Source organism: Lytechinus variegatus, chromosome 2, assembly GCF_018143015.1.
Source record: "Lytechinus variegatus isolate NC3 chromosome 2, Lvar_3.0, whole genome shotgun sequence".
Lineage (NCBI taxonomy): Eukaryota > Metazoa > Echinodermata > Echinoidea > Temnopleuroida > Toxopneustidae > Lytechinus > Lytechinus variegatus.
In genome coordinates, this window is record NC_054741.1 from 76,179,133 (window position 1) to 76,193,835 (window position 14,703).

General features: G+C 35.8%; 1 protein-coding gene across 2 annotated transcripts in view; it reads left to right on the forward strand.

Moving 5' to 3' along the window:
- Positions 1–2,040: 2,040 nt before the first annotated feature.
- Positions 2,041–14,703, forward strand: part of LOC121409065 (calcium-transporting ATPase sarcoplasmic/endoplasmic reticulum type-like) — a 67,289-nt gene continuing 54,626 nt past the window's right edge. For both annotated transcript variants that reach the window (XM_041600864.1, XM_041600863.1), the window contains exons 1-4: positions 2,041–2,689; positions 3,512–3,529; positions 4,108–4,190; positions 14,155–14,262. In XM_041600864.1, the coding sequence (XP_041456798.1) occupies positions 2,572–2,689; positions 3,512–3,529; positions 4,108–4,190; positions 14,155–14,262 (327 nt within the window). In that variant the 5' untranslated portion in view covers positions 2,041–2,571. The remainder of the gene's footprint in view (positions 2,690–3,511; positions 3,530–4,107; positions 4,191–14,154; positions 14,263–14,703) is intronic.

A 14,703-nucleotide genomic window follows, 5' to 3' on the forward strand; every position in this document is an offset into this window, starting at 1 on the left:
CAAGAAGTTTGTCGACTTGTACAACCCCTTTAAAAGAAACCAATCATTCAAACAAGGTGCAAATGGGATTTTGGTGAAGAAAATTTACATTTTCATCCTCATTTTCTCCTTGGCTTTGGGGTATGCAGTAGTCATGAATAAAGACTGAAGTATAATTCTTAGCTTTACATGTAGTATTACAAAAGAAGATATCTCACAAAGCCAAAATAAAGAATTCGAGCACGAGCTTTTTTTAAATCTTTATTTTTTTAGTTATTTCATGTATTTTGACCCGACAATTTAAGTTTCTGTAATGATAAACAAGATATGCGAGCGCGAAGCGTGAGCTGAAATTTTTAATGTATAGGCCAACTGGCCTGAATAGAGACCTTTGATATACTGTTTGCAGGGACTTATGAAGGGGAATACCATCAAATAAAAAAAACTGCGGGCACTATATACGCTGAAATCCTTTTAATTGCCACTTATAAATTGGACCTTTAATTATAAACCCTTAAAAATAAACCCTTAAAATAATGACGGGATAGGTATAACTAAACAATATGCGAGAGCGAAGCGCGAGCTGAGAATTGATTATTTTCGGACCTGAAGAATAATTATTCAATACAGCGATAGCTTAATTAATGTTTGTTTTCTTCGAGATTTAGACCCAACTGCGCGACATTCTTAATCCTCTTTTTTTTAAGGCATGAACACGTTGGGTATATTATGATAGCGCAATTCGGAAGCTGAATTAACACTTTTTATATTAAGACCTGAGCAATATTAATGGAAAGGTACGTTTTTACTAAGAAAAAAGTATGTCTGCCATTAAACAACGCGAGTTTGCCAGCCGCGCGAAGCGCTAGTAATTTTTTTCAGTAGAAATTTACAACTAAAAAGGGACATTCGATTCAGGGCCTCTTTTATGAATGATGGATAACTAAATAAACGATGCGAGCGCGAACTAAAATTTCTGCCATCCCAATCTGAGAAGCACTTGAAAAATATAGAACAAACTTTGTATCTCGATAAACAACTAATGCGAGCGCATATATTGCGAGCTGACTTTTTTTAAATACTGAGCCTAAAATGAGCTTTGAACACTGTTGAACATGAAAAGAACTTGTGAAGAGGACCATGGATCTCACTATCAAATTAATGGTGAGAGCGAGCCTCAAGCACAAGCTTATTCTTGTGTAAGGTGATTTCGTCTTAATGTAACAGGATGCGTATCTATATCTCGTTGAAACAAAAATAATTAAATTTGAATAACGAGCTAATGGTTTATGCATATTGTCTGAGCAGCCAAAGATGTCCTAAGCCCAATATATGTCATGTTATCGAGCAGATTACTTATCCCACTTAGCAAACAACGCGAGGGCAAAGCGCGAGTGAAATTTTTAAATTTTAACAATATAATGACCTACTGAACTTTTTCTATTTTCCAGTTATCCACCTTATATATTCTATTCATTTTCTTTTCCTCTTAATGTCTCATTGCTTTTTCTCCCCTCCTTCTCTTTTTCTTTTCCTTTATTATTATTATTGTTTTGCCGGCAATAAGGGGGGGGGGGGGGGTGGGGTCCTTCGGCCCCCTGGATCCCCCGATGAAGTGGAACGTCAATGTGCCTCAATTTTGTCAAAAAGGTTTGTATGAGGCCTTGTGATTCGGGATCTTCCTTTTGAAGAATGCTACCGCTTATTCAACTCATATACCTAGTTTTGCGGGATGCGGGCTCGATGTTGGTAAAATTAGGCATAATATGCAACAACAAAAAAATACTCGCAGGAATACATACAGAGTACAGAACATCTTATTGTGGGGTCCCCATCAATTAAATTTATCAACTTTTGGCCATTGGTCGTAAATCCGTTTTTCCCCCTTTAATATCATGCCAAAACTTTGTAACAAGAACATGACGAAAATCAAAGAGATACACGTCAAGAATCTGTATTGACGTCAAACGGCACATCTGTAACGAATGCTCTCATTGGGTACTGCACGTAAAGGCTTATTTGGACCAATCAAAAATGTCCACATTTATGAGCACTCGTCTGTGCAACAAGCTATGACTATGACCCAGCGCAGCACGAGTTACGTCTGTGCTCTTACGAAACCTTCCTTCGTGTTTCCCCGAGCGCAGCCGCTAGCTGTAGTATAGACATACGATCGTTACCGAAGCCTCTGTTCGCCCTGCACTGCACTACGGACGAAGAAAGCGCATCGCGACTTAATCTCAATTACCTCAAAGTCGAGTCCTAATGCCCGAGAAGAGGATTCTCATTTTGAAGCGAGGCCTCAGATAATATTCGCTCACGTTTTAGAAATTCGTTTCGACAAAGATTAATCCGACTTTTTGATTTGGACTGGTGAAAATCTGCTGCTGTCGGTGCGTGGTTGTGGAAGCGGATCCTTGTTTACGTTCTGGCCAGATCCCAAGCGTACATGGTTTGCCAGTTAAGAGGAAAAGTTACACGTGCATGTTTTTATTTATTTAGGAGAAAATATCTTCCTTTGTAGCATACCATTACAGCTGATAATACACGGTATCCACCTTTATCCAGTGGCGGTTGTTTCGGACATAAGTTATGGATCTAGCTCACACACGGACACCAGACGAGGTTCTGCAGCATTTTGATGTCAAGGAAGGAGTTGGTTTATCTCCCCATGTAGTCAAACAGCGTATTGCTAAATACGGATACAATGGTAGGTTGACTGAGCTGAGAAGTGCAAGCGAGCTGCGTGTAGCCATACTAAGCCTAGGAATGGGCTGCACACTTTGTAAACCGTCATTAATATTAACAAAAATTAGCATTTGACCTATTTTACAGTGCATCATGCACTGATGTAACGTAACTTGCAAACATTTGAGCCATGGAATTATTGAAGGCGAATTGATTTTTTTAAAAAGGACTTGTACCTTTGTTCTGAGATTCTGTGATGATGCATTGCTTTTGTCTATACTTATAGTATTATTGATGTCTTGGTTGAGGTAAAAATGACAATACTGCTATTTCAGTATTTGGTCAAGTTTGTGCTTATCTTCTCTCTGACTTAATCCAATGAATGAATGGATAATAGAAATATTTTTTGGCACATTAATTTCTACTTTAGTTATTTATCATATTGGCCTACTTTGCCCTAAATGTGAATTTATTTCCATAAAGTACCCTCCTGGCATATATTTCTTGTGCATGAAAATGTTGGCAGAGAAGAGGCATTTTATATCCTTTTTTTTACAAGTTGCTTCTTGGCAGTTTGCTGAGGAGAGATAAGATTTTTTCAATATGATCAATATGTTCTAATTTTTTACATTTACAGTATGAAAGGAAGTATGGATGCATCATTAGAAAATGGGATGATTTATCTTCACTCAGTGCCCTGGCAAAAAATGATCTTGGAATTTTGTAATTTACGAATTATTTGAGTGACCTACCTATATGTATGGTAGCTCTTTTCCTCAAAATATTTGGTGTGATATTCACAACTTATCATGTTTTTATCTTTTCTTCATATTCTATTTTTCAGAGTTGCCTGCAGAAGAAGGTAAGATACCAAGATTCCTCTTCTAATTTTCTTTCTACGTGTTACATGTAATTAAGTCTGTTATAGAAAGGTAGAGAGACCAAATGAATGAATGAACAATATTTTTTAATGCAAATTAGTAGGTTACATCTTGTGAAATCATGAAACTGTGTCATACATGTACAATGTAGCAAGAGGAGTTGGGATGGGGGAGTGGGTGTCCTGGTGGGAATCCCATGCAGTAACAGGTACATGTGCATGTATACTGCATCTAGGTTATTTCTTCACACATCTAGTTTATTTCTGTCAATCAAACGGAGATGTGTTTTAGTGAAATCTGGAATCTCCTAGTCAAGGATGACCATGGAGTCTACATCAATCGTGACTGGTAATGTACATGTAGGTCTCTCACTCTCATATTGGATTTTTATGATTCATTTTACATTTTATGTTACTGAATTCAATTAACCATTACAGGTTTTATAGTATACAGTATGTTTGTTAGTGTTTGCAATTTTCAGGGATTAGATTTATTGGAGGAAGTGATATTAAGGTCAATGCACTTTCATGTTATTTTTTTTCTTAAAAAACTATTCTAGGGAAGCCTTTGTGGCAGTTGGTACTGGAACAATTTGATGACCTTCTTGTCAAGATCCTGCTTCTAGCAGCAGTTATCTCCTTTGTAAGTATATTGTTTTCAAGTGTTGAATCTTTTATTTGAAATGTCAAAAGTAGACATACTGTACAATGTACTCTTTATGTTTCCAATATATTTCTTATTTAACTCTTAATCCCACATTGTATATCTCTAAGTTATTTTGGTCTTTCTCAACATTTTTGGTTCACACATCATCTTTCTTTGTTTATAATTTTGAACTATTATAGCTTTACTTCACATGAAAAAAGAATTTGTCACTGTTGATTACTTTGCTTTTAATGTTTGGTTTTGAACAACATGAGACAATCTGCAAACTTGAAAATACATTTTTACAATGTACCGTACATGTCGTGCCATTGTAATGTATGATGAGTGTAAAATAAGTACATGTATTTCACTTATGAATACTGGCTAAAACATTTAACCTGGAGAGTTATGTTGTAGGTTGTGCATGCTGCTGAATGAACACTTCGGTAGGTACATATGTACATGTACATAAGCAGTATATAAACCCAAGTTAAAGGTAGGTAGAGAGCAACTGTGCTTTAATCTCCCCAGCTCAACTTTCGACTTGGTTGACCTTTCATCAACATGCTTCTCAATGACTGGGTCCCACTTCATATCCATAGCTGTGAGACACTACTAGTTTAGTGCTTCAGATCACTTGTCACATCAAGGATTTTTAATGAAAAAAGTGCTTTTGGATATAACGTGTACATTTACATGATCTCTACATTTAACTTGCAACCTACAGTAAGTTTTAAATACAAGATATTTTACATCATTGATTTTGAAAGTTTATCTCAGAAAAAAATGATTGTGAATTTTTGAGACATTGGTACTTTATATTCAAGGAATGTTGGATTCTGAGTAAGAGAGGCAATCGCAAGATTGCTGGATTTTTAAATTTAATTTCAGGATAGACTTCATTTGTACAAGGAGGCATGGAGCAGCCTTGAACTTCAAATTAATTATTTATAAAACTGTTCAGAATTGATACAATATTTCCATATCCATGTAAGTGTAGTTATTTATACATGTAGGTATACCTGTAGGTATGTCATCCAATTCTCAAGGGAATGTGTTTGAAAATTGTATAATACCCTTTCCCATTATTATGTATTGAAATCATGTATTTTAGCAAGCTTGGATCAAACTGAACCATTTGTTACCTCACCCCCACTGACTGCATGTACTAAAGTTACTAAGCCCCCCAAAAGTTTGGAAATCTGAGTTTGGCCATTAATTTCTCCCAACTCCCCATTTTACACAATGCAAGTTTATCGTTCAAATGATCATTTAATTCTCTTTAAAAGGATACCATACTTGTTTTGATCATGTCATTACGAAAAGAGCAGAATTCAAAAGTGTTGGATGAGGTCTAAATTGAAAAGCTGCAAAACAAGCAGAAATTGTCATAAAAGGTCAATAAAGACCATGATTCTTTTGTCTGTGTCATTTAAGATGAAAGTCCATTCAAGTCAAGCCCCTGCTTCTTAATTTTTTATGTTTTGTTGTGGCTTATTTAGTGATAGTTCTGTGAGTTAACTTGGTTTGAGTGTTTGAAATAACAATGCATGTTTGCTTGTATGTTGTGTGTTTGCTTGTGCAGAGATGTGTTTGATTCTAATAATGTTGATGTTAAGGTTCATGAAAACAAAAGGAACCGCTGAGAAACTCATCACTACAGAAAAAAACCCCTAGACTCTCAATATCATGCGTCATTTTGCAGCTTTTGAATTTTTACCTTGCCCCACATTTCAAGCCACTGTACATTGTACCTCCATGTGAACCATGATCATGTCTTGTAGGGTATAGTTTTAATGAGAATTAAGTGATCTATTCATTGGGACCAATCAGACATTAATATTCACTAAAAACCGAGGAGGGATTATCGATCAGTCAGATTTCCAAACTTTTTTTGAGGAGTTTACATGTAGTATCAGAGAATGCTAAAGAGGTTATTTGGGTAAAAGAAAATGTATGATGTGCCATTTAGTGAGATAACTCTGCACCTCATTAGTGAGATTCCATTGAATTATATTGCAAGAGCCCGATGTAGCAGCAGACATTGGCATAGTTAATGGATACAACATGTGCTTTCACTAGCTTGACTGCCTTTGGCTTTTTGACTTGCTATGTATTCTTTTTTACTGTATACCACATGGCCCTCTAACATCCCCCACCAGCACAAATTATCAACAAACAGCCCTTTACATTCCAGAACAAAAAAGGTCCAAAGACCAAATGTATATCAGTCTACCTATAATTTTGCAAACCAGTATGCAGCATGTTAATTACACGTACCACAGGTTTCTTCCAAGATAATTGAATCGCTTAGAAGATCAGACCTTGGCATTATTAGATTTTATTTGATTAGACTCAATTTAGCTGACCTTTCTGTCCTTCCTCTAAATATCCTGTCTTTGAGTTTGCTCTTGAAATCTGAGTTTACAGGTATGGTAGTTTTTAATTATTTTTGCATCATACTTGTGCAATTTATGTGCAATGATGTACGGTACATGTACATGTTGTGTATGATGAAGGATGCTGTCAAATTTGTTAATTTAAAGGTATACACTCCTGGGATTCAAGAGGGCGCTGTTGGATGGTTGCATTGCATGCTGTTCGTGCTGCCATCTTCAAATGTTGCAAAGAAGGTAAAAAGTAATATGCATGCAGCTGTCAATCATCATCCAGTCGTGTAGTAGCACATGCACAGTAAACGTATGTTGTGCTGCTTTTGACTACATTGGTGCTGGCCGGCCTGGCCCAGACATTTGCTGAAGTCACTTCACACAGCAGGAGGTGATGCCATCTTACTAGGATTTTTGAACAGTAGCTGAAGATAAGCGAACTGAGAATTCTCAGATTTGGGCGTTCAAAACATGGCATATATGCGTATGCATTGTGTAACGTTGATGTAAATGGGCAGCTGGCGCACAGTGCGTGCACATGTCCAACAGCATCCTCTTCAATCTGGACAATGTATACATGTACCTTTAAGATTTCAGCATCTGTAGCCCATTTTCAGATTTTCTGGACAAAAAACAGGGGCCCTGTTCCAAAAAGAATGTTGTCATTAACAATGCTTGTTTCTACAAATTTGCTTTTAACAAATGAAAAAAAGTATTGGTCTTTGATCAGAAAATTGGCAAAAGTGGCAATATTGGAACTGGTCAACTACATGTAGCAGCCAACAGCATCAGGTCTGTTGTCTGTTCATCTCTGCTTTATGTTCATTATATTATATAATAAAAAAAATCTTTTTGGTGCTCCCTCCTGTTATAATTTCTTTCACATCATACTCTCTTCGTGTAGGCATTGCTTTGCTATTATCATTAAAGCTGAGATGATAATAGATTTCTTCGGCAATATTTTGTTATAGTACTTAAGTATTGATAGAATCGTCTCAGCTTCCGCAGCAATATTTAATGAATTGATATCAATTCTTCTGCATGGGTGCCATCATAATTGCTGGAGAGATGAAGGCATATCAGCATGCAAGAAGGTTTCCACTTTCCCTGATGAGGTAGTTTTACTGGACATACTTGAGATCACTGCCCTTGTTGCAGGCAATTGATGGTATCTTTTATAATCAAGTGAATCTTACCTGTCATCTCATGTGATGATAAATACTTTATATGAAGAAAGTAAAAAGAAAACAATATATGAGAAAAATTTAAGTGTTAAAAGATGTTTTCTTAGTAATTCTCTTATAATTTATGGTAGAAAAGATTAGCTGGTATTTCAATGATATTTGCATCAAACTTCACACCATTTGATGTGTATTAATATTAGGTCTCTTATACTTGCTGGTAGTCCAAGACCAATAATATACAGTATTTTCAACAATTCTAATAATGCCACAATGGTATTCTAACACTACAAGCATGAACAAATCCTTATGAATAACTTATGCTTAACTTATGCTTTTCTAAATTACAGTGTATAAAATCTGAAAGCGAGAAAGGTTGACACTTTTTATCTAATCAGGCAGTTTCTTTATTTAAACAATGCTTCCACTGGAAGCACCCAGCCATTCATTCATGGTTCTAACTATTGCATGGCCAAAGCCATATACATGTAGCCCATGACCTTGAATGACCTATTTTCGCTGTGGATTTTTGTGTGCCCTCCTTATGTTGTCTCATTTATGTTGAAAAATAGAAATGTGCCCTTTGGAAAAAAGAGTGGCATTGCCCCCCCAATACATCTAAAATATAATAAGGGTATTTATATTGCGCACATATCCACCTTGTTAGGTGCTCAAGGCGCTCCTATATTACCCGGCTAAGCTAGGCGTTCATAGCGCACACAGCTTTTTAAGGAATTATCTCCTACCGGTACCCATTTAACTCACCTGGGTTGAGTGCAGCACACTGTGGATCAGTTTCTTGCCGAAGGAAATTACGCCATGGCTGGGATTCGAACCCACGACCCTCTGTTTCAAAGTCCGAAGACTAATCCACTGGGCCACAACGCTCCACATGAATGTCTGCATCTATTTCTGCGTGGGTGCCTTCACTCAGGCTCGAGGAACAGTGTTAAAGGAAACGAAAAGCCAAGAAGAGAAGCAATCTTATTGGAAAGCGTAAAATGAGAGGAACAATTTAAAAAAAGTTTCATCAAAATCGGTTATGAAATAAGCAAGTTATGGACAATTAAAAAGTCTTGTTGTACATACTATGTGGATCCTCAAATTGGCAAACTTGCTTCAAAATGGCTGATTTTGTGGACAACTCTCCATTTGTTTTGTACACATATTTTCAGATTTTCCCCTTTATTTTACATATTTCATATTATCTCCTCCTGACCTTGACATATACATGTATGGTGTGGATTATATTTTCCTATGACATATGTTGTGCTCAGAAGGAGGCAAGATGCAATTTGAAAGATAATGAGGAAAATCTGAAAATTTGTGTACAAAACAAATGGAGAGTTGTCCACAAAATCAGCCATTTTGAAGCATGTTTGCCAATTTGAGGATGCCCATAGAAAGTACAACAAGATTTTTCAAACTCCCATAACTTGCTTATTTCATAACCGATTTTGATGAAACTTTTTGTAAATTGTTCCTCTCATTTTACTCTTTCCAGTAAGATTACTTCTCTTCTTGGGTTTTGGTTTCCTTTAAAGGAAACCAAAACCCAAGAGGAGAAGAAACGATGAAATAAGTAAGTTATGGACATTTAAAAAGTCTTGTACTGTCTATGGGGATCGTCAAATTGGCCACCATGCTTCAGAATCAGTTAGGTTTATTTTTGGACAACTCTCTATTTTGTTGTACACAAATTTTCCTACAGTATTTCTCCCATTATGTTTCAAATTGCATCTTGCCTCCTGCTTAGCATAACATATACATGTATCATGGGATAGTACATGTATATTACACACCACATTTGTCAAGGTCGGATGGAGGAAATGTGAAACATATTTAAAATAAAGAGAAAAATATAAAAATTTGCGTACAAAACAAAAGGAGAGTTGTCCAAAAAAATTAGCCATTTTTTGAGCATGCTTGCCAATTTGAGGACCTCCATAGGAAGTACAACTAGGCTTTTCAAACTTCCATTGCTTATTCTATAACCGATTTTGATGAAATAACTTTTAGTTTGCTTCTCTTATTTTATTCTTTCTGATATTGGATTCCCTCCTTGTATTTTGGTTTCCTTTAATGATCTGAGAACCCACTGGTGCTATTGATCACAGTATGTAGGTTAACTAGGTCACCAAGGGCATGATAGAAAACTTTTTTTTATGTCATTGGTACGTCTATGTAACAGTCCATATTCTTGTCTATTCAGACCAAGGAGATAAGTTAGAGGTGATATCTCCTTGTTCAGACCTTTTATGTGTGTATTTGGGTCTTCAAGATTAGACCTAAAACAAGGTTGTTCATCAAAATTTGGAAGTTCAGTCGATCAGTAGGTTTTCCTTTTTCAGGTTTTTTTTTGTTGTTGGTGAATAGTGCCTTTGCTCCTGTGCTGCACTAAGAAAATAATACATGGGATGAAAAATTTATGCATGCAAATATATCAAAATGCATGTCAAAGCATTTTCTTTTTTTTGAGCGACTGAAAAAAAATTGAGCTAATTCTCTGCCCAAATCTGACATTACTGTAGGCCTTTATTAAAAATAAAATCCATTTGTATAGTTTGGGTCTAAAAAAAGATTGACCCTGTTTTTTTTTTTTTTGCGTTTAGCGGTCGTTGGTTGGATGAGAGCAACATACATGTATTAATTTTAGGCCTCATGCAAGCTCGATGTTGCATTAGTGAACTAATTGCATCTCAATTTGTTATCTGACCCAGAAGTGAGTCTTTTTGATGAACTAAAGCATGTCCCTGATCTCTTACATGGGCCAGTGGGGGAGATAGCACAGAGGCAAAGTACAAGGTTCCTTCATGAGCAAAGAAGATGCTCTCGCTTTGCTTGGAAAGCTCACTAGCATCATCAGTTCTCTCTATCTCTTACTCTCTTACTCTGCAAATGGTAGGCCTAGGTCCTTAAGAATGCAAGGCATGTTGGCCCTGCATACCGCTCGTGTCACAGACATGAGCTTGGATGGGTTGTACAATATTGTACGTAAGGCAAAGCCCATGTGTATAACACATATGTTGGTCGTAATGTTGGTTGTAATATACATGTACTATAGAATTTAAAAAAAAATATGTGAATAAGTTCCCAATTTGCAGCAGTCTACAGATGAATGGCCCTATTTTATGGCCTAATTGACCAAATACATGATTAACCCTCATGCTTTTTTTAGTTTTTGAAATTTGAGTTTGAGGATGATGGAGTGTGATCAAGTTGCTAGAACAGGCAATTAAAAATCTCACACGAAATACTGAAATTAAAAGAAATATTTGTCAGAGATCTCGAGGATAATTCGCCAATGATGATACAATTTCAATTTCTATCTTTCGCAGGCAAGAACCAATGGATGACTAAACAATAATTCATTATTGACCTTAGATTGTAACTTCATTTATACAAACTACATGTATAAAGCTTGAATTTGCTGGAACAATTCACATTTTGAATACCGTAATTATCGATTACAGACCTCAGTTGCGAATATTGATAAAGATAATGGTGATACTCATGATAGCAGACTACATAGCATCTTAATGGCTCTCATTGATTTCTTGTCAAGCAAAGTTATGAAGGTAAATTCTTATGAGAAATTGAAGAGTTTCCCAGGCACAACTTAGATTGAGATTCTTCACCCGGATATGAGTTCAGACTTTGATAATTGTTCAGAGCTTCAGCAGGATGCATTGGGGACATTTCCATTTTGTCATTTTTTTTTGCCACTTGGAAATGTATTGTCCTTGGAAGTAGTTGATTGAAATACAATGTACAACTACAGACAGCATGCAAACGTACATTGTGTATGAAAAATTGTGTAAAAACTCAACAAAATATTTTCCTGTCAAAGCCATAGCGCCACATGTTTTTTTCAACAGTATAATATGTATCAAGTCATTAACTACATGTATAATTGAATTATTCCTATTACATTGTACACAAAGTGCAATATTTTTTCTGATAATGTAATAATATAACATGCCCAATCGAAGGATGAGAAATAATGGACTGCTATTCTGTATATTCATACAATATCTTGTCAAGGAACTTTAGGATTACAGTATAAAAAAATTGTTCATAATTTTCAACAATGAACAGTGGTCATCATAACATAAGTCACATATATTTTGTTGATAAAGTACATCAATAAACATACATCAATAAAACACACCTAGGGCTGTATCCAGAGACTCACTGTCTGACTTACACAGAACCTTGGGCATGAAGTTTAAATTGTTATTAAGTGAAGGTTTTTTGCAGAAAAGCAGGAGTGTAGGTATGTAAAACATTAAGTTGTCGTAAATTTGTTGTTGCCGATTTTGATGAAATTTTCAGCGTTTCTTTTTCCTTCTGATTTTACTCTTATTGTTCAAATCTTCCTTTCAGCTTGGAGTATGCCTTTAAATTTGAAGTATATGTACATGGATATTGTGATGTCAGTCATTGAAACCTGAAGAAGTCTACAGTACATTATGTACCAAGAGGTCAAATTTTCATTGAATTATAATATTTGCCAAGCTTTACACAAATGTTTTAATCATGCAAAATACAATATGAATATTGTCCTCCAGTACATGTATGAATTGACTGGATGTCTTTCAATGACCATGCAACACACATGATAGAATATGATGAACAAGTTTTCAGTTGAAACTTTATAACAGTGTACGAGTCTATACATGGAAAGTTGCTCTCTCATGGATAAGGTTTAGACAAAGAAATTTTCAGATTCACTAGTCTTGGCAGAGAAACCAATCTAATTAGTGCTAATCTCATTAACTTTTATGTGTATTCTTTTGTGTGAATATTGCCCTCGGTAGTTAATTTGAATGAGGCAGATGACCGTTGGCATGGTCTTAGCTTTGAGTGGTTTGATGATTGAAATTTGACAGTGGACATTACATTTATGAATATAGCTAGATCAAACTAGAAGAGGAGAGGGATGGTGGTACATTTTCAACATTCACATAAAAATGAAAAGGAGAAACAAGAGGGATATCTACTGTACATTGCTGAGTGCATTTTGTACATTAGACTGGATATCATACATGCCTTTTGAGAGGTAGACCTACAATGTACATGTAAAGGCCTGGTCACACCGCCCGGGCGTTTTGGAGCGGTCGTGGAGCGGTAGGGAGAGAGGGTCGAATTTCGCTCACAAAATTGGGGAAAAAATTCGAAAACCAAAATTGAAAACAAAAAAAAACCCCAATCGAAATCGAAAATGGTGAATGGTAGCGAGCGGTGATGATTTTTTTTCTCTCCGCTCCACGACCGCTCCAACAACGCTCGGGCGGTGTGACCAGGCCTTAAGAGCCATATAAGGTATTGTCATCGGATCATTGGTATAAAGTACATGTATGCTAAAATTAGAAGGCCTAGAATTTTTGATGTGACATACATTTTTCAGTTCATGTGTTTAATAGAATCATGCAAGACAGAAAAATTCAGAAAGGTGTTCTGATCAAAACTGTATTTTTTCAAGTTATTTGTGATGTCATAACTTTGACACGCCCCCTTGATTTTATTCATCCAGTAAAAATTGTACTGTAAATTCTATTGGTAAAAGGTAATGCAGTTTTACATTGTAGGGCCTATATCAATCCACTCTGCATTCTTCCTTTTTATTTAGTTGTTATTAAAGGTCAAAGTATGGATACCAAATCTATAAAACTGTATTGTCAGTAATCACTGAAGAATAAAAGTCCATAGCACTTGCCAACTACACAGTATGTGTACTCATTTAATTTCAATAGTGAATCAGTGCCAGGGTACATGTGAATGTGCAGAAATAGTTTGCTTCAAGAAGAGTTTTGATGTACATAAATATTGACAAACAGTGGTCCAATACAGGATTTTCAATGAGTCTCATTGTGCCAAAAGATGTCTAAATCTAACATGTAGAATTATGTAAAATACATGTAGTTCAAGCAAGTATTGCAAACATTTCCTTTGGTTTACATGTACGTGTACATATAGGTTATGCTCAAGGATGTTCGAACTGTGCTTTGGATAAAGATTGGATACCTATTTGAGCAAAAGGTTAAAAGATGTGACTGGTACATGTACATATCAAGTGCATATGTCATGAAATCACCTACAAAATTCAATTATACCAGGAGGAGGGATTTACATTGTAAAAAGAAGAGATTTTATGCTTCATTTCTCATTCTTTTGTACCCAATACTTACATGTTCATTGCTTATTGAAGGGCAGGCATGAATGACCAGATTACACTCTTGAATAATTCATATTTTTTAACAGCAATCAGGTTTATGTAAATGTAACAGATACTGAGAGAGAACATGGCATTACCCATCACCTACCTTAGAATTAATATTGGTAAAATGCTTTTCAATGTTTTTTAAAAATAATTATTTCATTGTTCAGATTCTTGCTTTGTTTGAGGAAGATGAAGATGAGAAAGTGACAGCCTTTGTAGAGCCCTTTGTCATCCTGCTCATCTTGATTGCCAATGCTGTAGTAGGCGTATGGCAGGTAAGGTCAATCATTTCATCAATATTTCAATTGATTTCAATATTAACCCCCTCCTCAGTCTTGACTCTCTCCTCCATTCAAGAGACCTTATCCCATATCTGAAGGCCTCCAGGAGCCTGATGCAGAAAAAGCTGTAATCATATACAATGCATGATATCAAACAAAACTTGATTTGCAACTATCAAAAGCGTTATTTGAAACTGTGTTTGAATTTTCAGGTATTAAGCACAAGTAAACACAGCAACGACACCTTGGCCTTTTACACAAGGTTTAAGGATTGATTTACAAATTAATGTTGTCAATCTCTTAAATTATCTCTTTGGTCAATCACAAATTATATTTTTTGTCTTCAAGGAATTAAAGTTTTTTCATTTTCAAAATGGAATCAAGGCCTGTTTAAGAATTGATCTGCCTTAAAGTCTAATAACAGTTTATTTGAAC